Source organism: Platalea leucorodia (assembly GCF_965183815.1).
Source record: "Platalea leucorodia genome assembly, chromosome: 7".
In the NCBI taxonomy this organism is placed as follows: domain Eukaryota; kingdom Metazoa; phylum Chordata; class Aves; order Pelecaniformes; family Threskiornithidae; genus Platalea; species Platalea leucorodia.
The window spans coordinates 11,704,484-11,732,120 of record NC_138829.1 but is presented as its reverse complement, the minus strand read 5'-3'; the positions used below and the strand labels follow the sequence as shown (position 1 = coordinate 11,732,120).

General features: G+C 39.4%; 1 protein-coding gene across 1 annotated transcript in view; it reads left to right on the top strand.

Annotated features, from left to right (window-relative positions):
• TDRD9 (tudor domain containing 9) overlaps window positions 1-19,824 on the top strand; it is a gene marked incomplete at its 5' end in the record, with an annotated part of 90,579 nt that extends 70,755 nt beyond the window's left edge. Inside the window, 14 exons of the mRNA XM_082317399.1 lie at window positions 994-1,094; window positions 1,879-2,052; window positions 3,701-3,821; window positions 5,872-6,084; window positions 7,835-7,924; window positions 9,897-10,157; window positions 11,442-11,591; window positions 12,670-12,740; window positions 13,128-13,237; window positions 13,397-13,493; window positions 14,189-14,327; window positions 15,457-15,566; window positions 18,480-18,552; window positions 19,127-19,824. Coding sequence (XP_082173525.1) covers window positions 994-1,094; window positions 1,879-2,052; window positions 3,701-3,821; window positions 5,872-6,084; window positions 7,835-7,924; window positions 9,897-10,157; window positions 11,442-11,591; window positions 12,670-12,740; window positions 13,128-13,237; window positions 13,397-13,493; window positions 14,189-14,327; window positions 15,457-15,566; window positions 18,480-18,552; window positions 19,127-19,222 — 1,806 coding nt within the window. The 3' untranslated portion in view covers window positions 19,223-19,824. The remainder of the gene's footprint in view (window positions 1-993; window positions 1,095-1,878; window positions 2,053-3,700; window positions 3,822-5,871; window positions 6,085-7,834; window positions 7,925-9,896; window positions 10,158-11,441; window positions 11,592-12,669; window positions 12,741-13,127; window positions 13,238-13,396; window positions 13,494-14,188; window positions 14,328-15,456; window positions 15,567-18,479; window positions 18,553-19,126) is intronic.
• Between the last annotated feature and the right edge of the window lie 7,813 nt (window positions 19,825-27,637).

Sequence of the window (27,637 nt, the reverse complement as noted above, 5' to 3'; positions counted from 1 at the left end):
TGTGTACTCTGCTACTTGTCTTCCTCATTCTTCTCAGGATCTTGGGCTCCCCTCTTCCCTGGTTGCTCTGGCCCAGGCTGCTGTTGATTATCACTTCCATAACAAGTTCTACACTGTTGCTGATAGCAGATCCGGAAGAGCCCTGTTTGGCTCATGACCTGTGTTAAGAAGTTACTTTCAAAACCCTTCAGAAATCTAGGAGCTTGTGTCCTGCCCTTCTAGCAGCTTATCAGGGACCTTATCTCTCTAAGATGCAGGGTCTGTGATCTGGAGACCTCTGCAAGTTGCTTAAAGATTGTCTGCTTTGTCCTGACTGATGCTCTGTTATAAATTCCCACCTCAGTGTTACCCTTACTGACCTCTTCTCTTAATCCAGACCCACAAGAGCTGGGTTGTCCCATTGTCTGCTCCATGTAAGAGCACCTTATGTTTGAGCTGCTCCTCCACACAGGGAAGACCAGGAGGTTGCCCTTTGTCTGTCATCCCTAAGCAGCATGTATCCATCCATAACTGCTCTCCCACCATACCTCAGTAATTCAATATGTGGTAGTTCCACCAGGACGTGCAGGGCTGTAGCTCCTCCTCTTTCCCAGGCTGTGCGCACTGTCTGGGATGTAGTTCCCCATGGTGGACAAGGAAGCATAGCAATCCATTGCTTTTCTGTTACAAGCAAAAAGAGGGATACTAGACAGCTTCTAGGAAATATTATCAAAGAAATATATATAATTACAAATGAATCTGCTTCATTTATAGTTGGAGAAAGAAAACATTTATCTACTGGTTTGAGGCAGTAGGACAGCATTAACAGCAAAATTCTGATTTTATTGTCTTTTGAGATTTTTTTAATTTAATATAGTATATAGCATTTTTGGAATTTGGGGTTTAGATTGTGTATCACTGTTGCAGCTCAAGTGAATGAGGATGCTAACTATTTAGGTGAACTTAATAACACATTAAAATAATTGCATGTATCCAAATTTAACTTCTTAACAGCTGAAGAATATTCCTCCCTATGGATATCTGTACCATAAACAGTTGCAGTCACTGTTTAGACAGTGTGGGCAGGTAAAATCTATTGCCTATGATGGATCAAAGTAAGTATCCTGCCTTTCTCATATTCTCAGTTATGAATCTAGTAACCAATTTCTTTCTTTGTCAATGGTGCACTGACAAAATGAGTTTCTCTTCTCATCTCTTTGGAATCAGTAATTTGTTTTTAATGTATTGGCTAGAGTAAGAAAGGTGGTTTTGAAGTTTGATATGCATTGGTTGGAATAACATTAGATAAACTAGCTGAGTTAGAGGCTGCATTCTGTTTTTTCTCCTCTGTTGTCTGACAGTGGACCTTAACTGCAGCCGATCTGTCCGTATTTATTTCTAACTTGTATACTGAATTTAGCTCATTTGTACAGTTAGATGGCTTTGCAAAAAATGCATGTCACTGGCTGTTTTAGCTAATCTTCTGGCTAACTTTGGACTACAACTGCCCAAAGTTGAATTCATGTAGCCCTTCTTATGCCTTTACTAGTCTCTAATTCGTTTCTTATTCACATATATTTTAATATACATTTTCACATCCTTTCTATTTGTATTTAATATGCTCAGTAAATTTGGTATGTGCTTGTGAGAATATTAGAAAGTTTTCTTATAACCACCATGATAATTAAAGTTTTAAGGTGCATAAAAGCAGTAGGCAAAGCCTGTGAGGAGCCTACTTTTTACTGTTTGCTGGGTGGCTAAGATAAAGACAGGGAGAAGAAATGATAGCATTTGTGGGTTTTTTGGTTGGGTTTTGATTCCTCATCAAGTACTTATTGCAATTTTATTTGGTGGGGTTTGTTTGGTGTGGTTTTTTTGTTTGTTTGTTTTTTTGAACAGGGCTTTTGTGGAGTTCTCCCGTAACCCAATGGAGGGTTTTAAGATTCTTCCTGCAGTGTACCTGTCAGTCAAGATGTCACAGCTGAAAATTCCTCTTGAGCTGAACGTTCATTATCCAGATGATATTGAAAGGCAGTTGCAAGGTGTGACAGCTGCAAGTGTGGAATCTCTAAGGTAATTGCATTGAATATGGAAAATGGGTTTCTTTGCAGTGTGAAGTTGAAATGAGGTTTGGATTCTGTGGGAATTTCCTTGGAAGCGTCACGAAGGAAGACGGGTTAGGTTCAAAAAACAGATGTTGAAACTTTGTATAAGCAGAATGCTTTTGCAGTATTACAAATAACATGATTGTCTTATATTTTATTTCTTTATAAATAGATACATAAATTCATAAATTTCTTTATAAAAGAAATATTTCTTTCTAAAAGGTGTTTTACTGTGTAAGAGAACTCCAGGTATAAGCTGTTTTTTTGGGAGCTTTTTGTTTTTGTTTTGGGTTTTTTTGGTTTTTTCTTTAAGGTTCTCATCCATTTGCCTTTGCCATATGGAAATATGGATGTACACAGTAATTTCTGTTCATGCTAGAGACAATGTGAGGATTGCTACAACCAAAGTAAATAAGGAGGGGCATTTGGGGACATAGAAGAAAGGAAGAGAGGAGGGTATAACAACAGAAATTGAGGGGAAATGTAACAACATAAGGTGGGGAGGCATAATAGAAAATACTGATGAAGGAATGCAATGTAGTGAGTCTCTTTGGTCCACACCTGCTTTTGATAGAAAAATCTGGCATGTGGGTTTCATTGTTATTATACGCTGTCTGTGATTCTCGGCTTCAGGCAACTTGCTAAAATGGTCATCTGCCTAACTCCTGATTGGTCTGCAGCTATTTTAATATTTTAAAATAAAATATCTAAAATAGGAAGGCAGGAATGAACTGGAAAGGTTAAAGTGCAGGTGAATGCTTCACTTCCAGTTGATTGTACTTAGTTTTCATTTTAGCAGTTTCACTGTGCCCAAAACAGCACTGAAAATCTTTGTGAAAATTAATTCTTGAGGGACTCAAGAAAGAAGCTTCCTAGGCTGAAAGACTAATTTTAGAGTTCTTAACTTTTGTCAAGTAAAAGAAATACTGTATATAAAAAAAGATATACTGAATTGGAGGGGAGACTCAATTTTTACAAGGAGTCACATGGTGAGGACAAGGGGTAACGGGTACAAGTTACTCCCAGGGAGATTCCGATTGGACATGAGAGGAAAATTTTTCACAATGAGAACAGTCAATCATTGGAATAATCTCCCCAGGGAAGTGGTTGACTCCGCTACACTGGACACGTTTAAGACTCAGCTGGACAGGGTGCTGCGCCATCTCATCTAGACTGTGCAAATTCTTGCCTAGAAAGGTTGGACCAGTTGATCCTTGAGGTCCCTTCCAACCTAGTATTCTATGATTCTATGAATTTATCTTTGTGCTGTAATGTACTCAATTTCTTTTTAAAAAATAAGCTTAGAAGGGATGCCATAGCAAAAAGCCTCACTATTTAACCTTAATTCTTTGGATTTCTAATAAATTGATGGCACAGTTGCGTCTTGGTATGTATCTTTCTGTGTTTGGTCATAATGGAATTCAAACAGTTTCTCTAGTATTTTGGTTCTGCATGGTCATTTTACATTATAATTGAATTAATATTTTTCTAAATAAAAGTCATAGAAAGGTAAATAAATGTGCCCTAGTGACACCTTGGGAAGCAAATGAAAGCAAAAAAATTGAACTCTTGAGTTTTTGCTTGTGAGTGAAGTATTTAGTATCTCTATTCCACAGACTTTTTAGAGTAAATGTGGACTGTCAGAAGCAGACAGTGGAGCCTGTGGAAATCTCATTTGGTACTTTACAACAGTCGAAGATGATCCCAAATCGTCTTCTGTCCATCAAGATAACAGAGGTAGGAATGTTCTGCATCTGAAGTAGGTCATATCTAATAATAGGTACCTGGATAACGTTGTAGAGATGAATATCTGACAAGCTTAAATGAAAAGAATGGGTACTAATAATGTTTTTAGTACAGAGTTATCTGTAAGAGGTACAGAGAATATTCTTGGTCTAATTTTCAGTAGTTCTTTGATAAACAGTACTCGCAAATGTTAAAATTTATTTGTACTTGACAAAATTTGTGTGATTCACTGGCAGTAAATGTTAGCTGGAAGTAGGCATAAATGTAAAGAGGATTAATGGGAGAGGTAAAATATTTGTGTGTGCTATAGAAATGAGAATCAGTCGGTATTTGGGCCATTTACGTGGTTATTATTAACTGGCAGTTTTCTTCAGAAACTGTGGATGTGAGAAATGAGATAAATTAACAGTACTGCATGCTCATTGGGAAAAATATTGCATGCATAAAAGTGTGTTAGGAAAAGATTATATCTGTATATAAATATTTCTGAATTCTGAAGCTGAGAATTTTTAAATCTTGTGTTAACTATCGTCTTCTCAAGAAATTGAGTTATAGCAAGCAATATATATGCTACTGAAATAAATAAAAAAAAAAAAAAAAATAAAAAAAAAATCCAAACCACTGAGCTAGTGGAAATTATAGGCTGAAGTATTAAAACAGCTCTTGATAGTAGTGACGTATTTTGCAAATGCAGAAAAGAATATTTTCTTCATTTTATTCAGCTAATTCTCTTGGATCAAAAATGTTCATGGATTTGATCAGACGCATTCCAATCACTTAGCTATCTATGCTACTTCTGTTTAATACATCAGCTTTAATGATCACATATATTGTAAATATTCTTTTTTTTATCACGAGCATTCAATGTAAGGTCAGAAATGGTATATGAGTTCAGTAAGCCATTTGAAAAGATGACTTCTTCTTCAATTTTATTTTAATAGTGGTGTGTTCTTTTTGGTTTCCTAAAGGATGGCTAATCATAACAGTAACAGTGCTGATTCGCTGCTAGAGGTAGCTAACTGGTATTCTTTCACTAATAAGCATATCTGTATGTATCTGTCGAGTCAGTTGTCTTCCTTATATTTTCTGTATGTTAATTTGGTTTAGAAAAATGGAAGCAGTCTTTTATTAATTTTCTGTATTTTAGTAATGCTTCTATCAGGGTCTGTTTAGATGAAAAGTGTATTGCAGTTGCACAGCTGTCGTGGTTTAACCCCAGCCAGCAACTAAGCCCCACGCAGCCGCTCGCTCACTCCCCACCAGTGGGATGGGGGAGAGAATCAGAAGGGTAAAAGGGAGAAAACTCGTGGGTCGAGATAAGAACAGTTTAATAATTGAAGTAAAATAAATTAGAGCAGTTAAATAGGCAAAGCAAAAACCGTGCACGCAAACAAAACAGAACAAGGAATTCATTCACTACTTCCCATGGGCAGGCAGGTGTTCAGCCATCCCCAGGAAAGCAGGGCTCCATCACGCGTAATGGTTACTTGGGAAGACAAACGCCATCATACCCAATTTCCCCCCCTTCCTTCTTCTGCCCCCAGCTTATATACTGAGCATGACGTCATATGGTATGGAATAGCCCTTGGGCCAGTCTGGGTCAGCACCCCCCTGGCTGTGCTCCTTCCCAGCTTCTTGTGCACCCAGCAGAGCAGGGGAAGCTGAAAAGTCCTTGACCAGTGTGAGCGCCACTTAGCACCTATTTAGCAACAGCTTAGCACTACTTAGCAAGAACCAAAGCATCAGTGTATCATCGACATTGTTCTCATCCTAAACCCAAAACACAGCCCCATACCGGCTACCAAGAAGAAAATTAACTCTATCCCAGCTGAAACCAGGACAACAGCAAATAAACATTTTAAAATAACATTATCTAATTATGAGAGATAAATGCTTCACTGCACTATTGCACTATGAGAGCATTTCTGTGTGTGTCAGGAGTAGGAGTGCTTTCATGTATTTTGCTCAGATGTGTTTTATGTTTGATGTAGAAGGATAAAATAATATGAAATCTGATATTGTCTAATTTTTATACTTTCAGATAGTAGAAGTTGGACACTTCTGGGGTTATAGGATAGATGAAAAAAATAGGACTGTACTCCAGGCTCTAACTGCTGAAATTAACTACCAGAACCTGATGGATTTGCCAGTGTCTCCACATCCAGAGTTGGTTTGTCTGGCACCATTCACTGATCTAGAAAACAGAGGATACTACAGAGCTCGTATTCTGTATGTTTGTGGAGATTTTGCTGAGGTACAGTAATATGTTATGTCATATTGAATTGGTAGGATGTAATTGGGTTAACAGTCTTGGAGCTATGCTTTTTTTTTTCCTTTACAAAGCACTATATTCATGATAATTATAAATATTCCAGTAAAAAAAACTGTTCAACTAGAACTAAAATAAAACCTTAATAGCATGTTTCCAGAATAGTTAGGTTTTTTCCAAGAACACTGGAATATTTTAGTATTAAACTGAGAGGGCTGTTGTTGATACAGTAAATTGTCTTGTGTGCTGAAGCAGAGCGAAGCAAAATAAAGACTAAAACCTCCAGTAACTTTGAAAACATGGTAAGGAATGCCTAGATCAGAGTCCAGTGCTGCATTGCTGGTAGCAGCCCCATCGCTTCCTCTTCATAAATATATTGACATCCATCTGAAAAGTAAGTTTCTTGCCCCCACTGTATTGGCAGTTTTCAGTCATTCATGTCCAGTTCATCTAAGCTCGTTCTTCTGCCAGTGTTTCTTCCCCTGGTTTACATAGGTTTTCTTCTTTTCCTCCTCTTCCCCTCCCCTCCAGTTTCTTGTCTACCTTTTTCTTCCTGGACTTTGTTTTGCTAATTGAAGCACGCTGTACTCTTTCTCATCTCACATACTGCATTGACTCTCTGTTCATCTCGTCTCCATGTCACTTCTCTATTTTGTTTTGACCTCAGTTTTCTGAAGCAGAATTATGCATGCTCCCATACGTACCGTTCTGCCTTTGCTTATGGTACTCCTCTTCCAACACAGTGTTTCTCCTCTGCATTCAAAGATATTTCATGTGGCACATGCCACATTTGCCTTTTCATAGCTTTTTTGCATGGGCCACCTCTTGTCATTGTATACTCAGTTCTGACTCCTTGGTAATTTCCAACTAATTAGAATTTATAAATAATGGAGTGTTTATAGCAGAAATTGTTAAAAATTCCAAAGGATATGATCTTTTACTTCATACCATGTGGTTCTCCCTGTTGAATTCTCAGGTCTATTCAGTGTGATCTTTTTTGTATTAGTGTTTATGTTGCTGAGTTCCATATCATCAGCAAATCCATCAGAACATTTTGGCTTTTTGTGCTGAGATCAGTAATGGAAATTGGTGGCACAGTTCAAGATTGGTATTCATTTTTCAGGCCAATACTTTTCTTTCAGCACTTAAGGACAGATTTTTTTTTTATTTTTGCAAGATTGGCCTTTGAACAGCCCATTCCTCCTTTGAATTTCTTGATTTCTTAACATAGCTGAGTGTCACCACTGTAGAGTTAATACTGAACATTGTCATCTGTTTAAAGTCATGGAAAACTAGTGAATAAAGGTGCTAATCTCATCACTTTCTCTTTTGCATGTATAAACAGTCACCTGATCCATGTTAGCACTTGCTTATCTAAAAGCAGTTATTAGGTAGTATCACTCACTGTTAAGAAGTAAGGTTATACAGATTTAATTGCAGGGAGAAAATTAGAGGCTTTCAGAGAAATTTACCTTTTCTAGATTTAGCAGATTATTTGCACTACCAGTGGATGTTTAAGCCAAGGGATCAAATAATAGACATGCTAAAATTTGACCTATTATTTTCGACATGACTTCATTTGCATGTTTTCCAGACTCTGAATTTGCTTCCATTTCACTTGATAAGATTGTGTTGTACTGTAATTATTAACCTTGGGTTGTCACTTTCCTTGCCACTAAAAGTAGCACTTCTAATGTTGTGGAATCTCTGCAGATGCTCTTGATTCTTTTTCCAGGTTTTTTTTGTGGATTATGGCAATAGATCAAAAGTGCCTTTAAAGAAGTTAAAAGAGATTCCAAGCTGTCTTCGAGAGCTTCCTTTCCAGGTAGGGGCGATGCTATTTGCTGCTGCTTAATAGATATTTTCATGTCTGGTCTGGTAAACAAAAGTGAACTTCAAATCATAATGCTTTTCGGAATAATAATGAAGTAACATGTATGTTGCTAATGGGAGTACCTACAAATCACTTTCACTAATAGGTGGATAAATGGTTTCCACAGATGTGTATGCACAGAGCAGTAATTCTTGAGTGTAACTGAATTGCATTGTATTTAATTGTAGAGAAATGTTATCCAGCCTTTTGTTTCCAGGGGCACTTGCTAGAGAGAAAAACAAACAAACAAACAAAAAAACCAAAACAAAAAAAAACCCTGAACTTGCTGCCTGACAGGATGTGAAAAACAGTGTTTGTAATTTTATTGAATGTTTGAACTAGTCCTGTTTCTGTGGGGACAACATAGTGGGATCTATCTCCCACCTGTAATCACAGGAACAGTGGAAGGAGAGAGGAAATTGCTCTGACGGCTGTCTTTTGCTGTCTGTTGCTTTTGGTTATCAGTTTCTTTGCTGTCCATCAGTTCTGCAAGAAGTAGAACTTCTCTCTGGAAGGCGAATGTTGGTCTGGTTCCTGCTTATATGCAAAGCTCAGAAGTAACAGGCTGAGCAGATCAGCTTTGCTTTAGTCTAAAGAACCTCTGAGCAAATGACAGAGGTTTATACAGCCTAGAAAACAGCCCAGAGAGGAGAAACTATCAATGACTAGTTTAATCTATTGTTCCCTGCTTCAACCTAGCTGCTCCTACAACAGATAGTGGCAGGATAGGGCCTCTTCTTGTCTGCATGGCACAAGTCTGCAGTGACAAGTATCTTGTGTACAGTTACTGTATTTTTATTATAGTATTTTTGCTCCATCAAAGCTCCTGCTCTGCTACGCTATTAGTTACAGGAGAAATGCATAGGAGATACCTGATTTAAATTTCGCAAAGCTAGAAGTCTCTGGCTTTGCTTTGTGCTGCTTTGCTGTTCTTTGAACTACTGGCTTTACTTGGATCTTTTCAGAGAGAACTCTCTTGGTAATTACAGTGATCTGTAACACAAATCTGAGGGACTTTATAGTTAGCTTTTCAGAAAAATAATTCTCTTGAGTTATATTTACAAATAAAATAACTAGAGACTTAAAGTGAAATTCAGCTTTTCAGTCCTCATTCAGATATTGTTAAGCTAATTGAAACAGCTATATCACACTAACGTTGTTCTCTGAGGTGTTTAATGATAAAAATGAGAAATGAACCAGCAGAAGTATGGTTTTATTTTATTTCTCTCTTCTTAGTACTAGATCTTGACAGGGTTAATTTTGTTTAGTTTTCTTTTATAATTTATTTTAAAAAATAAGTAGAATTAATTTTGGCAAGAAGCATCCTTTTTTGTGTTTTCTTCAGATATATTAAAGGGAAATGTATTTATGCTTCAGGCCTAATCTTTTAATGACCAGTTTTAATGACCGGCTAGAAAAAAAACAGGGTTTCTGTTGTAAAGTCATTTGAAGACATAATTACAGATAGTCATTGTGGAAAGGGATTAAATGAGAACTTAATTACTCTTGCCTGCCAGGGACAGAATAGCTGCAGTAGTCTTGCCAAGTTTTCTGTTACCTTAGTTGAAAAGAACTGTGGATTGTAAAGTTTTTTCCAGAGTAGGCATCTCTACAGTCCTAGGATTTTAATGTGGATGGTGAATTAATACCAAATTATCTTTTATTTATGCTCTGTTAGCTCTGATTCATTAGCAACTATGTACAATATTGAAGTAATATCAGATGTAATGTGTAGCTGCATTGGCAGTGACAGAATAGGAATTATGCCAGTAGCTTTACAGCAGTCCTAGGAATTTACGTAAGCCACTGCAATAATTATGAAGTCATTTATAGTTATTAATTCAAACCGTTTGTTGAGAAGATGAAAGATTTTTGTGCTGATTCTCTACTCAGGCAAGCGTCATTTTCAATGTTTTTGCTCTAGGCTTTAGAATTCAAGATATGCAAGATGCGTCCATCTGCAAAATCTCTTGTATGTGGGGAACGGTGGAGTTACAGTGCTAGCCAGAGATTTGCCTCACTAGTAAATGGCTATACTCTTCTAGTGAAGGTGTATTCACTTGTGCACGGGGTTCTGCATGTGGATGTTTTCCGTTACTCAAGGTGCAAAGAGCTTGTGAATATTCGAGATGTGCTTGTTGAAGAATGTTATGCTGAAATAGCAGAAGAACCGTACGAATCACAAGTATGTATTGAGTAAGCTGCTTCTACTTTTCTTATACTAATTTATTTCAGCTCAGGCTGTCTGAAGTCCTGAGAAGTTGAGCTGAAGTCTTGACTAATGCCATAGGATTAGGCAAGATTAATACTTGAATGGGACAGTATATTTTTATGTGTGTACATAATTCATATCGAGCTGTTGGCCAAAAGCATTGCTGCTTTGAGACGCCTTTTGAAAGAGAATTTTCCCAGGGGATAATGGCATCAATTGAACTGCTCCACTGTTTCCTGAAACTTTGAAAAAGTCTGTTTCATAGTTTTAACTGTCTTCCATTTGTATGTTTCATATAATCTGAAAGGTGATAAGAACATTGGTTTTTGTATTCATGTGCAAGTATGCATGTTCTTTGAATCATAGAATACCAGGTTGGAAGGGACCTCAAGGATCAGCTGGTCCAACCTTTCTAGGCAAGAGCACAGTCTAGACAAGATGGTGCAGCACCATGTCCAGCTGAGTCTTAAATGTGTCCAGTATAGCAGAGTCAACCACTTCCCTGGGGAGATTATTCCAATGATTGACTGTTCTCATTGTGAAAAATTTACCTCTCGTGTCCAATCGGAATCTCCCATGTGACTCCTTGTAAAAAGGGAGTTGCCATCTTCTTTGTAGCTCCCCTTTAAGTACTGGTACATGGTGATGAGATCACCTCTAAGCCTCCTTTTCTCAAGGCTGAAAAAGCCCAGCTCTCTTAGCCTGTCCTCATGCAGCAGGCTTCCCAGACCCTTGATCATCTTGGTGGCCCTTCTCTGGACCCCCTCCAGCCTGTCCACATCTTTTCTGTATAGCAGGGACCAGAACTGTACACAGTATTCCTGGTGTGGCCTGACAAGCGCTGAGTAGAGTGGGATAATGACTTCTTTATCGCTGCTGGTGATGCCCTTTTTGATGCAACCCTGCATCCTATTGGCCTTCTTGGCCGCAGCAGCACAATGTTCACTCGTGTTGAGCTTCCTGTCCACCAGCACCCCCGGGTCCCTCTCCACGGAGCTGCTCTCCAGCCAGGTGGATCCCAGTCTGAGCTGCACTCCTGGATTATGTTTTCCCAGGTGCAAGACCTTACACTTGTCTTTGTTAAACTTCATAAGGTTCTTGTTAGCCCACTCTTCCAGCCTATCCAGGTCTTCCTGCAGGGTGGCTCTCCCTTCCAGAGTGTCTGCTTCCCCACTCAGTTTGTGTAGGACCCTTTTTGTAGAATTTTTGAAAAACGTAGCTGTTTCATGGTTTTAACACTCTTCCGTTATTATGTAGCAAAGCCACGATTTGCTCAAGAGATTATTTTTGGATGAAGTAAACAAAGAAGAGAAAGTGCCTGTATCTTCAAGAGAGGAAGAAAAGCATCTCATTGAAAGACTGTTAAACTTGTTTTCTGACAATAAATCTGGTGCGCCAACCCATAAGGTAACTTGAGTGGTGGTTTTGGTATGTCATTACATGACCCTGCTTCTCGCATTGTTAGAATGGAGATGAAGACTGAAAGTACCTTTAGTAAGCAAACCATACTTGGTGCCTTTCATAGTGCATCCTACTTTCTGTTGGTAGAAAGCTGCAATGTGACCACAGTTGCAGACTAGTCTGTTGCAGCTTTTAACAAAGTTTTGAAGTATAGCCTAAGAGCTAAGTGAACCAACTCTTCTAACACATTCTAGCACTTTGAACCACTGCAGGATGAAGATAAAATTGAAAAACTGAACACAGTGTTTCCGCATGTGGTAGTGTTCATTATATAAGCTACAGCAAAAAGCAAGATTAGGACCCTATCAGTTTTTCAGAAAATTTAAAACATGATTTTTACTATACACAGTGCTTCATTCTTCCTCAGCTAGTGATAGGTGAGCAGCTAGGGTAGGTGATGCAGCAAACACTCCAATAACTGATAATAATGGAACAGTGGGTGTTTCTTCCACTGCTAATTCCAAACTCAGAATTTATTCTTATATATTTTGAGGTATCTAGTCACTACTAAGCTGGAATATAAAACATGAAAATGTGTGTCCTGTTCCACATTCTGATTACAAGTTAAGTCTCATCTACATTATAATTCTTTTCCCATTTCAGACCTGACAAAATTTCAGGCTTTCAAGCGCCTAATCATGCTCAGTTTACCCACAGGAGTAATTCTGTTTAACTACTGACTTTCATAAAGTGAGATATTTTCAAGATTAAAGACCTGCTCACGTAAACAAAAATGATCTGGTTTTGTTAGGTGCTCTATGAAGTCTGAAGTTGTGGTTTTTAAGCCAGAGGAAAGTCATGAATCTACAGCACCTGTGAAAATACATTATTTTTGTTTAGGTGCCTCAACAAGCAAGGTTTGCTTTAGATGGGTGAAATGAAAATGCTCTTTACCAATTTATCAATTCAGTGTTGCTCAATACATGCTGAAATGTGTTTTGGTTTTCCTTTATAAAGGATTTTGATTTGCAGAGATCCAGGTGCTGGCTAACTAGAATATCATTTGTTCTCTCTCTTTTTGAAGGTAACGGTTTTTGGCCCGTTCAGTCCTTATGAGGTAAAATGCTACAGTATGACTAGAGTATCCCAGTTCAGGTATGAGAAGACTTTTACTGTGAAGTATTGGCATGTTCTCAGCTGTTATTTTCGATAAATAGGCAAAAACGTGCTAGCTACTCTTAGAGATTTTTACGGAATTTTTATTCATTGAAAAGACTGAAGTAGTCAGGCCTGAATTGCATTAATATGCACACTATTGCTATGTAAAATTTTAAGAACAGTTTTATTAAAGATGCTTTAATGTCTTACAGAGAGATTATTTATTAACCATCATATACATCTGCTAAACGGTATTCAGGTAATCTTCAGCCAGTAACTGCTATCCATTGAGGTTGCATTGTGAATTTAAAATAATTCTTTTTTTACATGTTTGTATGGGTTTTGTTTTTTTAATGTTGAAACTATTTCTTATTTCCTCCCCAGAAGTGCTTTCATACGAAAGGAAAGCATAAACTCTGTTGTCGTCCACGATGCTCCAGAAGATCCCTTTCAGCAATTGTTGGTTGCTGCTGCTTTATCAGCAAATGCAACTGGTAATGCTTAATAAAAATGTTTGGACAGTTTCTCTAGACTTTTGATTTTATATGAATAGTTCTATGAGTAAATGTATCACTGTAGTTCTATGTTACATCTTTTTGAGGTTTCATTGTCACCCCTTAGATGATCTGTTTGTTTGTTTGTTTTGCTGACAGGATCTACTGTGATTTTAGAGGAAACATCTTTGATGCCTCCTATTCCTGGCCTGCTTGCACTCCTCAGTATGCTGTTTGCTCCTGCTATAGAACTCAGGTATTCCTGCATTTTAAAAAGTGGTGGTTCTTTTATTTTTTAGGACCCTCATAAATTGGTGACAGATCTTTTTTTTTTCTTTTCTCTGCTTTCAGCATTTAGTATATTCTCTTCCTGTTCATGTAATTCTTGTACCTTTTATCAGTTTTAGTATAGTATGTAGCTAAGCTAACTTCTTTCACGTACTTATGAATTGGTGCTGCAGGCTTCACCCTCATAATAAGGCAATACAGTTCCTGATAATCGTGCTGGAAGCCTAGGAAGATGAACTGTAGAAGTGGGCAAGTTTTAAATCTATGTGAGGAGAGGAACTTGCATGATTTTTTTAAAAGCTGAGTTCTGGCAGTTGTATTACTGTTGTGTTTTGTTTAAATTCTTCTATCTGTGGATTGTCATTTCAACATAATGAAACTAGCTTTCCTTAATTAAAGTTTCATTTTGAGTATGTATGATTTTCTTTAAGTTTTATTAGTATATGTTTTCATAACCAGAACTTTAGTTTTGCTTCATCACTATATTAAAAAAAAAAAAACCCAACAGTATGACTAGGTGTGAATGCCTCTCAATTGTTTTAACTTCTTTAAAACACCTGTATCTTGCTTGGCATGGCTTAGACAAATCAATTTAAGTCTGTCTTCATACAAGTTTAGTTTTTTCATCTCTAGGTGAGACTGTTTTCTTTCTTTTTCATATAGGGTTGATAAAAGTGGAAAGTATTTTACTGGTGTTCTGTGTGGTTTGGGTTGGAGTCAGACTTGTGGGGCTCCACTGTTTCCAGAAGATGACATGGAGCTGTCATTTGATGTGCGTTTTGGAGTGGAAGACATATCAGAGGTAAAACATGCATGAGAATTTTCGCTATAGTAGGAATTAAGTAGAATTGAGTGCATCAGACCTTGTTAACTCTTAGAGTTAGTAAGAAAACTTGGTTTAAGCTGTGATTTTTGGGTTGGGTTTTTTTTTAGTGCACTACCTGTTTATAACCTTGGATTCTTAGCAGAAGAAAAAAACAGTTATCCCCTCCGTACACTTTGAACAAAATAAAATGTTACTAGAACAATACATTGTACGCTTTTCAAAACCAAAGCATCGATTTTGCGCTAATCAGATGTCAATACTTGTTAGTTATGTTCTTAGGATTATTGTGGTTTTTACTGATCGGCCTAGCATTATTGCTTTGCAATCTTCAGTTTGATTTTACAGCTCTGACAAGTCTGTAAAAATCTGTATCAAGCTACTTCTCCCAGAGCAGAACAACCAAACAAACAATAAAACCCTCTGTATTCCTCAGTACAGCCTTTTTGCAACCTGTAGGTAGAGATCTGTCAGAGGGAAGTATATACATATACTCCGTTATGCAGGACAGTAAGCTCTATTTGACCTGTGCTTCAGATTGGACATGTACTTCAGACAGTGAAGGACCTGACATGCCCTGATTAGCTCTGTGTACAGAGCAGGTACATTAGGTGATGACCAGCTGTTTCTAGAGGCTTTTTAAGGACACAGTGGACATGCTGGTGTACGTATCTGAGAGCCCGTGTTTTCCGAAAGCACTGACCTGGCGTGTGTAATGTCTATATTCATGGCACCTTAGCCAGAATGGTAACACCAAGCTGTGGTGCATGTGAAAATGGACAGGTAGAGCAAATCCTTAAAACTTTTATGGAAGGAATTCTGTGTGGGAAAAAATCCAGGCAAGTGGTAGCCTGTATGTTTTATGGCATATCTGAGTAACCTCGAAGACTGTGATATCAAGTGGCTGAACATTAAGGTCTTTGACCAGCAGAGGTGCATCTGGAGGAAGAAGTGTTTCTAAAGCTTCAGATGTTTTTGCTTACATTAATAATATTCCAGTTGAAGTTTGGTGGTATGGGTGCCATGACCACCTTCATGTCGGTATAATATAATACAGAACAAGTGCTGGTTTAGAATGCTTTATATTCTGTCACGGGTATTTTTACAGATAAACATCCTAAGGACAGCCATTAATAAGCTGCTCTGTGAATGTGCAGTGTGTTCTGGACAAGAGAGAATGACACAGCTGCAGGAAAACGTTCGTCAGAAACTTCTATGGTAATAATTTTGTAGAAATAAGATCTGTTTCACGGTCTCAGCAAAAACAAAATAAATGATTGCTTGAAGCATAGCTCAGATTAGGCTTTGGGGAAATAATATATGTTCTCATGTAATGATGCATTTCATTTCCTTTGTTTATTTATAAAGCAGTATACTCAACAACTTTAGACTTCTTGTGGAAGCACTGGTTCTCCAGGGAACCCTGATCGCTTAAGAGTCATGAAACCTAGACTGTAAAACCTGTTCTACAGGATACCAGTTCTGATGTATCTTTGTGCACCCAGGACAAAGCTAATAAAGTCCTATGGCATAAGAGCGCAGAAGGATTTAGAATTCTTTCTCCCTATACATTAAATTTGAATTGCGTGTGCTGCCTTTCCTCCCTCAACAGACCTGTGTAGGATAGGTGTTGGCCAAGTTAATTGCTGGAAGTCCCAGGTTAATTTATGAATTGAAGTAAGGCCACCTGTCTCTTTTTCCAGCAGGCCTCCCTGCTTCTCATTACTGAAGCAGTGTTTCTGAAAAGACTGTTTTGAGTCAGTGCAGCCAGTCTTGAGAAGTTTTTCAGCTCGTGCTGTGTGGGAAGTTTTTCAACTCGTGCCAGTTCAATGAAGTGGCCCGGTAACAGCTCCTTCTAATGTCTGCCACTGCTGAGCATGCTGTGAAAAATCTTCCCTTGTTTGTAAATGTAGTGTGCATTTTAGTGCTCTCTGTATCATCAGTAGCCTTTTCTCATCCTTACCTGGCTCTGTGCTGAACAGATTTCAAAAAGAACTCTGGCTCAGCCATGAATTAAGAGTTACGTTATGCTCTCTAGTTTTGGCCTCCTCTTTAGGAAATGTGACCTTTTTTTGCGAATAGAGCTTTTCTAAAGTAACTGTATGCCAAAGTGAGGCAATTCCTCATGCTGATAAAGATCAGAAGCTTTTAAGCTTAGCTGCCCTTACCCTAGGTTATCAAAATGATTATCAGAGCAGCTGTTTATGCTGAGTTTTCAGGTGTTTCTTGTTTTTGAATGTACCTGCTCAGTTGATTTTTTTTTTTTTCCCCAGCTGTGAAAAAAATATTACAATGCCTTTAGTTGAAAGCAAGTGCCCATACTTGTTATTTCCAAAACTTGAAAGAAAACTCAGTGTGGTGCTTTTTATAATAAGTTAACAAGTGCGGGAGGAGTCAGCCTTACCTTTTGAGGCACTGGAAATGAAATTAAGAGCATAAACAATTGCCAGAAGATGTGGAGATACTTACTGTCTGTTAGCTGACCAGCAGATGCGTTGGATATGACAAGGGAGCAAGGTGATTATTTTTGGTTTGGGCGCTACAGTGTGCACGCCACCAGCAGGTCAGCTGCTCTTCTCTCTGAGACGTGGCAGCTTCCCACCAGCTGTTGCAGTGGGTTATGTGTGCCTCCAGAAAGCGGTGGTACAGCTTCACAAAGGCTGTACCTCAGAGATGTGCGCTGCTTGTGCTTTCAACTTCAGGAGCACCAGTGCAGGCTGATGGCACGCTGTTCACATTTCACGTCTGCAAAACTCTTGGTAAAATACCAGCTGTCGAGCGTACTGCTGATGGAATATTTAATTTCCTATTTGTGTCCAGGCACCTCAGGCCAGTTGGTGTCTGCATTGCCTTTGGACACTGCCATGTAGTACCATGTTTAGACTTCAAAGCTGAATGAAGATGGCTTGCATGATTCATGTGGTAATAAGTGTAGGGAGAAGTCAAGGAAAGTGGATAGGCAGAAAGAAGCAAAACCACAGAACCTTTCTGGAGGTGACTGCGACAATAACAGGAGCTCATGCTTGGACATCAACACTGATATGCTAAATTGAAAGCACAAAAATGGCACTGCTATTTCTTTAGACATGTGAATACTTGCTACTGTTTTGGCACCTTTTTTGGGTTGATTGTTCAGACAGCTCCAGCCAGTTGGGAGGGGAAGGAGCAGCCTGTGCAGGTCCTCGGCATTGACATGTTCCCCAGCTCAGTCCATGCTGACTGCCTGACTCAGTCATTCTCATCAGCCTTCTGGGCTTTTTTTCTTTAGGATTTTACACCTTTCTGTGGTAGAATTTTCTCTCTTGGAATCTTCATGCTTTTACTGATCCTGTTCTGACAGTCTTAGAGCTAATTTTTCTACGTTTTTTTTATTTTTTTTTATATTTTTTTTTTTATTTACCTTTTTGAAGGAAGAGACAATCTGGTTATTGTCATGATATCTTCTTTTCCTTTGTATAAAATCTTTCTTAGTTTTGAATATTTTTTTTTTCTGATTGTACTTTTAAGTCTTGGAAAAAACCTAATCTTTTATTAATAAGAGTAAATATGTAAAAATTTAGCCCGAACAGTCTTTCATAACTTTTTTCCATTTTTCAAAAGCTAATTGTATTTACAACATGTCACCATTACTTAAGACTAAAACGAATGTTTGAAAAACACATCTAGACAGAATTAATTAATGTCTACTACTGTTGTACTTTGCGCAGCTTGAGGAAATAACTGGAGCAGACAGACAATCTGTAGTAATTGAGTTGTCACGCAAAACAAAATACCCTAAAAATAGCTGTATTATACATTCTAGCGAATAAGCATGCATAAAACTTATGGAATAAATGACAGCTGCAAATTCCAGTACTTTGTGAATTAAAAAAAAGTCATTATTTTCTTTAAAAGCAAATACATTCTGATACACTTAATGTCCCTGTGCAAATTTGTATTTTGACTTCTTACAGTAGAGGGGCAAAATGCAGAGAAGTGGACAAATCAGACTAGATTAACAAGGAAATTTAAGATTCTCTTTAGCACAGGCACCTCATAAATGCTTAGCTCTATCCAATATAAAAATTTTTTTGTATTTATAATTAATCAAATACAAGTGTATTTCTTAAGGCTATTTTTATGTAATTTCAGCTTAATCTGCAAATCAAAACCTCGAGATATAATTGTTCCTACATGGTATGACAAGCCGTACGCATGGAATCAGGTAAGGGTATAAAGATAATTCCCCCCCCCTTAAAAGAGACATTAGAGTACCCCAGTACAGTTAGTTAAGAGTAGTCAAAGGGGAGAATTTCCTTTGGAAGGATGCCTTTTTTGAGCCTGAGGAGGGGGGAAAAAAAGTATTGAATTTAAAGATACTGAAAGCACTGTAAAGTCAAATTTAAGGCATAAGAACTGTTGTGAATACATCAGCCTCTATTGGTATCCTGTTATTGTACAGTCTGTTTAGTTTGGGTGGGATTTTTTGGGGTTTGTTTTTTTTTTTTAATTTTGTATATACAAATATTTGCGTCTGAAGAATCTCAGGACATCTTTCTTACATCATCACATACAATACTACCTGTAATGCTTTGGAACTGATTGTGGAATAGTATTCTGACTCAGGCAAACCGTGAGATAGAGCATCTTATAGTACTGGCTCTTATGTTGAAATGTGTGGCATGGAACTGAAATGTCTGTATGATTTGAAACTGTCAAAACTCTTTTCCTTAATTATGTTATATAGGAAAACATGATTAAGAATGCATTCTGACTTTCATCTTGCTTCTTTTGATTAGGTGGATTCTCAGTGTATCATTGACCAGTCAGAAAAGCACCATGAAAGAGGAGGTGGTCTTTATCAGCTACATAAGCTTGTTGTATTGAATGTTTAAGTATTTTTAGGAGTCTTTCAGAGGAAGAGGTATTACAACTAGTCTAAAAATTACTTTTGTCTTCTGTATAACCCTTGGATGTTTGTTTTGCAAGACTGTTCTGTAAGATTAGTGTAAGTGTACTAAAATACAGTTTGGAGTATGTTAATTTTTTTTTAAAAAGCTAAGGTTTGCTGACCTAGAGCAGACGAGTTTATTCATTAAAAAAAACTGACTTAAAGCATGATGCAGTTCTCATTTTAATAATACTTCTGAGCAGGTTTATCACAAGGTACATGAAAGACAAAGCAAATCTAAGTTTAGTTGTTCGTTTTCTGTCTAAAAGCTCATAAGCCATGGAGCATGATTTTTTTTGTCCTTAACTGCAAGTTGCATTTTCCTGTTCTCTTTGTCATTAGTTTTTCAAAAAGCTGTACGACAAAGGTGTTTGTGTTTTTTCTTAACCAGAAGCTAGAGGTCAAAGGACACTGATGATCCAGATTATGTTCTGATCCAAAATAGAACTTCATATGCTGGATACAATTTTTTCACTAATTTTTCATACAGCAAAATATAATATATGATTTCTTTTCCTGTATGGCAGAAGAATGCTTTTGAATTACTGATTTATGGCACCTTTGTTTCATCCTTTCCTCTTATTTTTAGCCATGAGATCTTTAGTCCTAAAAATGAGGTCAGTGGTTTCAGAATAAAATGCAAAACTGAAATAAAATGTATTTGACTCTTCTCTTGTGCGGTCATGCTTAATAAAAGCTAAATTTAGTTATTAATGGTATGTGACTGCATTCATGAAATACATGAATACAAAAACAGTATATGGAAAAAAGTATCTTTTCACTATTCACTCAGTGATTTGAAGATCATGTAATATCCAGTCATCCTCTGAAGAACAGACAGAATCAATGGTATCCATAAAAAAGTGGCAGATTTGGGGAAAATAAGGCGATGCTTAAACTCAGAAATTATTTTAAGGTGTACTTAAACAGAGGGCCAACCATATAATAGGCGATTTCAGTGGCTTATTGTAATTATTACTTCCTTAGACCCATTTTACTAATCTTTGTGAATTACAAAACATCATACTTATATAGTGCGATAGGTTTAATAGAAAAATTGCATCTCAAGTGGCTTAGACAACAGTATTTCTCAGCTGTGTTGTATGCAAATTAAGTGTTGCCGTTAAACACCTTTGGGGGCAAATGAAACAGGCAGAATGTCAAATCTTTGCTTTGCCATTAATGATGGGAATTTCTATAGGAAAAGGTAACTTGGTAATACCAAAAGGCATGAGATAAATAATGTAACTTACTGTGAGTCCTCATAAGCAACACTGAAATTGAGAGTTGAGAGGAACAGATTTCCTTTTTCTTTTTTTCCCTTTTTTTTAATTGGGTGGCTAAGATGTCCTGGTCCGTCCATGTGCCTGTGCTGCCATCTGGTGAGGGGTTACTGATGTGCTTCTTGTTCTCCTTTGAACATCTGCTGCGTGTTGTAATGCTTTCAGTAAAGAAGAGGTACTCTGTAATGGCTCATGTCCTAATAAAACTGCAAGGTTTATACTCTCGTCCTTATGATGAGAGCAGTAGATAATGCTAACTCCCCCACAGTCCAATAACCCGTAACCTGCCACTGGTCAACTGAGAAATGAGAACTGTGTATTAACTCTTTAAGAGCTCTCAGTTTTGTCCTGGGTACATAATAAACCTGCAGACGTGATACGTGATAGATAGTCCTTGAAGGAAACAGAACATCTTATAAGGTAGCCTTGCTGGGAAATGTTATTTATTGCGAGATGAAAATGTAGTACTAATATTTAAAAAGCAGCAGTTGTATTTTATTGTTTGATTTAGATTTCAGCAGCACCGCAGAGTCACTTAAACAAGTTTAAGGCAAACAGCTTCAGGATTTCTCCCTTCAAGGTTAATAGTATGTAGCACTGGAGAAAGAAGTATTGTGAAGTAGTAGTGTCTTTTGTGTGGCTGTAGACCTGATCCCAGTCAACCTTGTGCCTTTCAGGGGTTACTTCCATAAGAAAACGGCCATGACTGCTTGCCAAGATTCGTTTTATCTCCAGGTGCACACCAACATCTAGCAGAATGAGATTTCACTTACCACAATTTATTAGTGATCATCTACATTTATGTTTCTTCCATCACTGAGTCCAAGGTAGAAATATTTGAATCTATAAACGGTCACTTAACCCTCTTGAATGCCTCCAATAGTAATGATAAAGTGACAAATTGTATTGATAGGTGCTTCTCAAGTCTCAAAACATGTGCATTCACTGTTATTGATAATTTCCCCCACAGCTGCAATGAAATCAGGTAGCAGTTTTAAATCAAAAGGAGTTTTTTTGCCATTGCATGTAATTCATTTTGGAATTTACTGCCACAGGCTCTGCCTGAAACCAAATATAGAAACAAATATAAAAAGGAATCTGAATTCCAGAACCTGAGAAAATATACTGAAAGAATGCCTATTTTTATCCTTTCCCAAGTGTTTCCTTTGGGCAGATACAAGGGTGGAGAATATTGTTTATGTATCCTTTTAAAGATGCTGCAACAGGACTAATAATTCCATCTGTAGCTGAAACATTCTGGAATCAGCAATAGTACAGTTGCATAGCATGGATGATCACTAATAGAATGAGACATCATTTAACTAAGTCTACACCAGAGCTGTTCAGGATATGTAGTCTCTGTTTCTTGTCATCTTCTGCTGCCTCATAACTCTGCTTATATAGGATTCTGCAGTTGAAAGGAGGTGGAAGCACAGCTGGTGTTCTCTGCCCTCAGGTCGTCTGTAGGAAGTGTAGGACTGCCAGGTCGCGGGTGTACCGTGCAAATACAGACACTCCTGGCCAAAAGGATTCCAGCCAGAACGTAAGGTGTCTGCACCTCCGTAGCTGGATGTGATTACGGACAAATACATCCTAAAAACCCTCTAGTTGCTACATGATCAATGACTTCTCATTTCTTCTGTAAATTAGTACCTGAAAAGAACTTCAATTAATTATGAATAATTTGAGTTGATAATAGATTTGGTAAATCACCCAGATACTCCTTTGGTTTACACTGAAATCTTGCAGTTTTCCTAGATTGATACTTATACTGGTTACATCTGGATTAGAACAAAGATACGAGATTCACAGAAGACTCTTGCCTGCCAGGCTATTCATTTAGTCTTCAGATCATTAAATAAAAATAATAATAAAAAAGAATAGTGTTAAAAAACAATAGAGCTTGTGAAATGGAATACCTTTTGGAACGACAGTTCAAGAGATGCACTATATGAAACCTGTGCCTCTTGAGGAAATTTGAGAAGCCTAAAGTGAAGTGATAAATATGCTGTATCTGAGAGAGTTTATCAGTCTGTCTTTGCGAGGGTGTCACAACAGACAGTCATGCAGATTTTGTTGGGCTGGAACAGTTTTAGCCTTAGTTTGAAGTCTGTTGTTCTTGCCCCAAGGGGCAATGAGAACATTACTATCCCTCAGTGACAAGAAAATGTTCATGATATCTTCAGTTCCTTTAAGCTATTACGAACACACAGTGTTGACTCAGCCCAAGCCAGCTAATTGCATTCAGCATCAATACCCTTCTTTCTTCAAATAAGTATATTAATCATTCTTTATCACTCAAATTATCTCTGTATTTTGCCTGTATCCCTAAATGTTGCAGAGTAAGGTGGTTTCCAGAAAGATGTGTTTTGAGAGAAGAGGGCTGGAATGACACGAAACCAAGATCTTTTCTGATCTCAGTGTTATGGGTTATGTACAAAAAAAAAAAAAAAAGAATTCCAAATATCTACCGGCATTTTTCAGGAAGGCTTCTCTATTAAAGACAACCAGTGTAGCGTCTAGACTGTGGTAGCAATGGCAGGACTAACAGTGTTTTCAAACTGCTCAGATTTAGTTTTGCTAAACATCATCTGTTTTATTAATACTTAGCAATAGCCTATGAAAAAGTACAAGAGAGAGATGGAGCTACTGGAGAGAGTCCAGCGAAGGGCCAGTGAGATGGTTAAGGACTGGAGCATCTCTCCTATGAGGAAAGGCTGAGAGAGCTGGGACTGTACACCCTAGGGAAGAGAAGGCTCAGGGGGATCTTACCAACGTACATCAAGTATATGCAGAAGATGGAGCCAGGGTCTTTTCAGTGGTGCCCAGTGCAAGGGCAAGAGGGAATGGGCAGGAACGGAAACACAGGAGGTGCCACCTGAACCTCAGGAAACCCTTTTCCTCTGTGAGGGTGACGGAGCACTGGCACGGGTTGCCCAGGGAGGCTGCGGAGTCTCCATCCCTGGAGACAACTCGGAAGCCATCTGGACATGGTCCTGGGCAGCAAGGGGGCTGGACCAGGTGACCTCCAGAGGTCCTTCCAACCTCAGCCTTCCTGTGATGCTGTGAAAAAGAGGCTTTTGCAAAAGCATGTGTAGACAAGGCTGAAGCCACCCGTTAGCTGAGGAATGAGTGCCTGTACTGAGGGCAATTGGATTTTAAAAGTGAGAAGTGCTGATGCCTCCAGTGGTTAAGTGCCAGTCAAGGACTGGCGTAGCTTAGAGGACCAAAAGCTCTCAAGATGGGCTTCTGAATTTATTTATTTTCTGCAAATTTGTGTGAGCCTGTCCATAATGAGCAAGGGAACGCAGATCCCACGCCTGTGATGTGTGGTTAAGGCTGACTGTCGGGACATTCTCTGATTTGGGGTAGGCAGTTCGCCCTCTAGTATCATAATGACCTCTTCTAGTCTTAAAATTCTGATCTCTTTAACTGGTATTTAGGAAGGTGACGGGCTCTTCATAAATGCTGAATGATCTTGGGCCTGCTTTAAAGAATTGATAGTGTAGTTGTCTACACTATTGAAAAGGGTAAGCAGCAACAGAAGCAAGCCAGAAGAATGCCTGTTGTCTCTTTCCCTATGCATACTGCTGGTAGACTACTTCTACTTTAAGCAAGGTAAGAAAAGAATCTGCTGTGGATCTCAGGATAGAGAGGCTGCTGCTGGTCAGACGGTGCCTGCGGTTCCCAGACTTCTTCCCGGCTCCAGCTTCCAGTCTGACTTCTTTTCAAAGTGCAGTTGACCCAAAATTGTCTGTCCGTTAACTACACCAGCTGTTTCTCCAGGTACACAGAGGCTGCCAAAAGATTAGGGAATGTTACCTCCGGTTCCTAAAGTGCTTCTTTGTGGTGCTTGAGGGCGATTGCTCTACAGCTATTTCAGTAGAATCATATTGTTACGATGAACGCTTCTACGCAGTGGAAGAGAAAAGGATCATAGAATCATAGAATCGTTAAGGTTGGAAAAGACCCTTAAGATCATCGAGTCCAACAGTTAACCTATCACTGCCAAGTCCACCACTAAACCATGTCCTCGAGCACCACGTCTACCCTTCTTTATAATACCTCCAGGGATGGGGAGACAACCACTTCCCTGGGCAGCCTGTTCCAGGGCCTGACTACCCTTTCGGTGAAGAAGTTTTTCCTAATATCCAACCTAAACTTTCCCTGGCGCAGCTTGAGGCCGTTTCCTCTCGTCCTATCACTCGTCACTAGGGAGAAGAGACCGACCCCCACCTTGCTACAGCCTCCTTTCAGGTAGTTGTAGAGAGCAATAAGGTCTCCCCTCAGCGTCCTCTTCTCCAGGCTAAACAACCCCATATAATACAATAAAGGATCTAATTCTTAAAAATAAGGAACAAAGCCGGACACTTTAGTCACTCAGGTTTGCCATAGGGAATCAAGGACAGGAGTAATGCCAGCCCGTAATATACCTGGAGTTGTGCAATGGAGCGATTACAAATGAGTTTGGCCTTCCTTGTGGAAATTCAGCACTGATCACAAAGCAAGGTTAGGATTTTCACATTTCCTTCCCCAAAACGTGTGTTAGTGGGGATGTGGGTGCTTTGAATGAACCCTACAGATCTGCTGCTGAGAGCATGGACACTTGCGAACTGGCAGCCTGGGCATTCTGCAGGGAGTGCGAGCGTAGGAATCAAGAGGATTATGGATGCCAGTTTTAAGTGATTATTTTCCCAAAGAAAACAGGACTCTCCTTTTTTAACTGTATGTGATTTTGAGAGGTACAGGGGAGCGCCTGTATTTACTTTAGAAACGCTGATCTTTTCTAGCGCGGTTGTGCTGTTGTAGGCATCTGAGCTACCTGTTCCTAGAGCTTGCTCATGGATTTTACGTGAGCTTTTGTTTGCAGTGCAGATGGAGAGAGCTGACAGCTAACAGGGAAAGGAGAGTAGGAGATGGCATTGCAACAACGAAGGGACGGAGCGACTAGGGTGACTTCGGCGAGCACAACGAGTGCAGTCACGACAGGCCCTGCCTTGCTTAAGCCATGGTCAGATGCCTCAGGTTTATTTACGCTAACCACCTCACTTTGGCGTAACTCTGGCGTGCCCAGAATGAGAACTTAGTGAGACAAAGGACTGTTGGAGCACTCGCACAGAGGATGGTCCAAGTGAAAAGACTTGGAGCCTTGGAGGAACTGCAGAAATGCTGCAGCTTGCTAACCGAAGGCGAGACTTTTCTCTAAAACTGAGATTTATGGAGAATTGGTATAACCTTGGGAAAGAAAAAGACCATTGTGTGCAATCAGTAGTGAGTTTTTCAGGGCTTCTCCCCCCCCCCCCCCGCAATCTTATTTTATTGCATAAGAAGTAGTTAGCCTTCACTTAGATGCAGATGGGGAAAGGGGAGGCTCTCTGGATAAATGTAGAACTGTAACTCTGGAGACACCTGGGTTGGTCCTTGAAACTGCTGAACTATTTAAGTTTTAAACGAGATGGCCTATTCTTAGGGCTCCATTCCCCTGTTCTTTGAAATGGAAACAGCATGCCATGAGGAGGATTGTGAACATCTGCCACGCTGCTTAAAACAGATTAAACTGAGATGCCAGTCTACACTCAAATGTCAGAAAAAGGCCATGTGAATTAGGATAAATGATAGAATCACAGTTTAAACCAGGATACAAGCGTTGGCATAGACTGTGGCAGGAGTTATACTGGTTTTGGAAAATAATGAGCACATTTTCAAGGGCATTGTAACAGGGGGCTTTTTGTCTGCCTTAGCCTGTAGAATCATAGAATCATTAAGGTTGGAAAAGACCTCTGGGATCATCGAGTCCAACTGTTAACCTAACTGCCAGGTCCACCTCTACGCCATGTCCCTAAGCACCACATCCACACTTTTTTTGAATACTTCCAGGGACTGTGATTGCACCACTGCCCTGGGCAGTCTGTGCCAGTGCCTAACCACTCTCTCCATGAAGAAATTTTTCCTAATATCTAACCTAAATCTCCCCTGGCACAACTTGAGGCCATTTCCTCTCATCCTGTTGCTTGCTGCCTGGGAGAAGAGACCGACCCCCACCTCGCTACAGCCTCCTTTCAGGTAGTTGTAGAGAGCAATAAGGTCTCCCCTCAGCCTCCTCTTCTCCAGACTAAACAACCCTAGGCTCCTTCAGCCACTCCCCATAAGACTTGTGCTCTAGACCCTTCACCAGCTTCGCTGCCCTTCTCTGGACACGCTCCAGCACCTCGATGTCCTTCTTGGAGTGAGGGGCCCAAAACTGAACACGGCACTCGAGGTGCGGCCTCACCAGTGCCTGTAGAAAGGGATAGAACTGAACAGAAAAACAAACAAAACCCACCATCACTGTATAGTCTGATTTGGAGTTTCCTTTCTGTAAAAGAACCTGAAGAAAAGCAGATGAAACTCCAAAAAGGCTAATAAATGAAAGAAACGTGAGGCAAAGAGGATATGTCTGAGGAAGGAGAAAGGTCTATATTAGTCCTCCAAAGGAATGTTGAGGGAAGAGGCAACCTCTGAGATTATCTGGTGAATCTGTAGAAAGATAGATTGGTGGTTTAGGCACCGAGCGCAGCCACATGGGTAGGTGTTTCTGTCATCTCTGTCTGATCCTCCTGTATTTAGCTTTCGCTCAAGCTCCAGAAATGTCTCGTCTGGGAGATGCTATGACTTAAATCCCTTGGGGAAGCAGAGGGTATGGTGGTCGCTCCCTCTGCTGAGGGAGCTCTTCCATCCTGCAGGACAGGGACAGGACCCTCCCAGAGGTTCCCCCGTCAAGGGAGGGGAGTCACCCCCTTGGTGACTTCACATCCCCATGATGGTGGTTCTGGAAGCTGGTTCTTGTCATGAGGATGAGCTCTTGGCTCTTTCTTGAGCCAGTGGGGCCCCCTGGGGCCTTTTCCAAAGGGGCAGAGAGCAGAGCTTGGGTGCTGGGGCCCAGTAAGGGGGTACTGATGCTCACTGTGGGGCTCTCCACAGGGGTGGTGAGGCAGCAGGCAGGTTGAGGTGAGCGGGGCAGGGGTGAGCTGCATGCACCACGTGCCTTCCTGAGGGGTTACGGCCTTCACTCCTCCCAAGCAAGTCCCTTCTTGAAG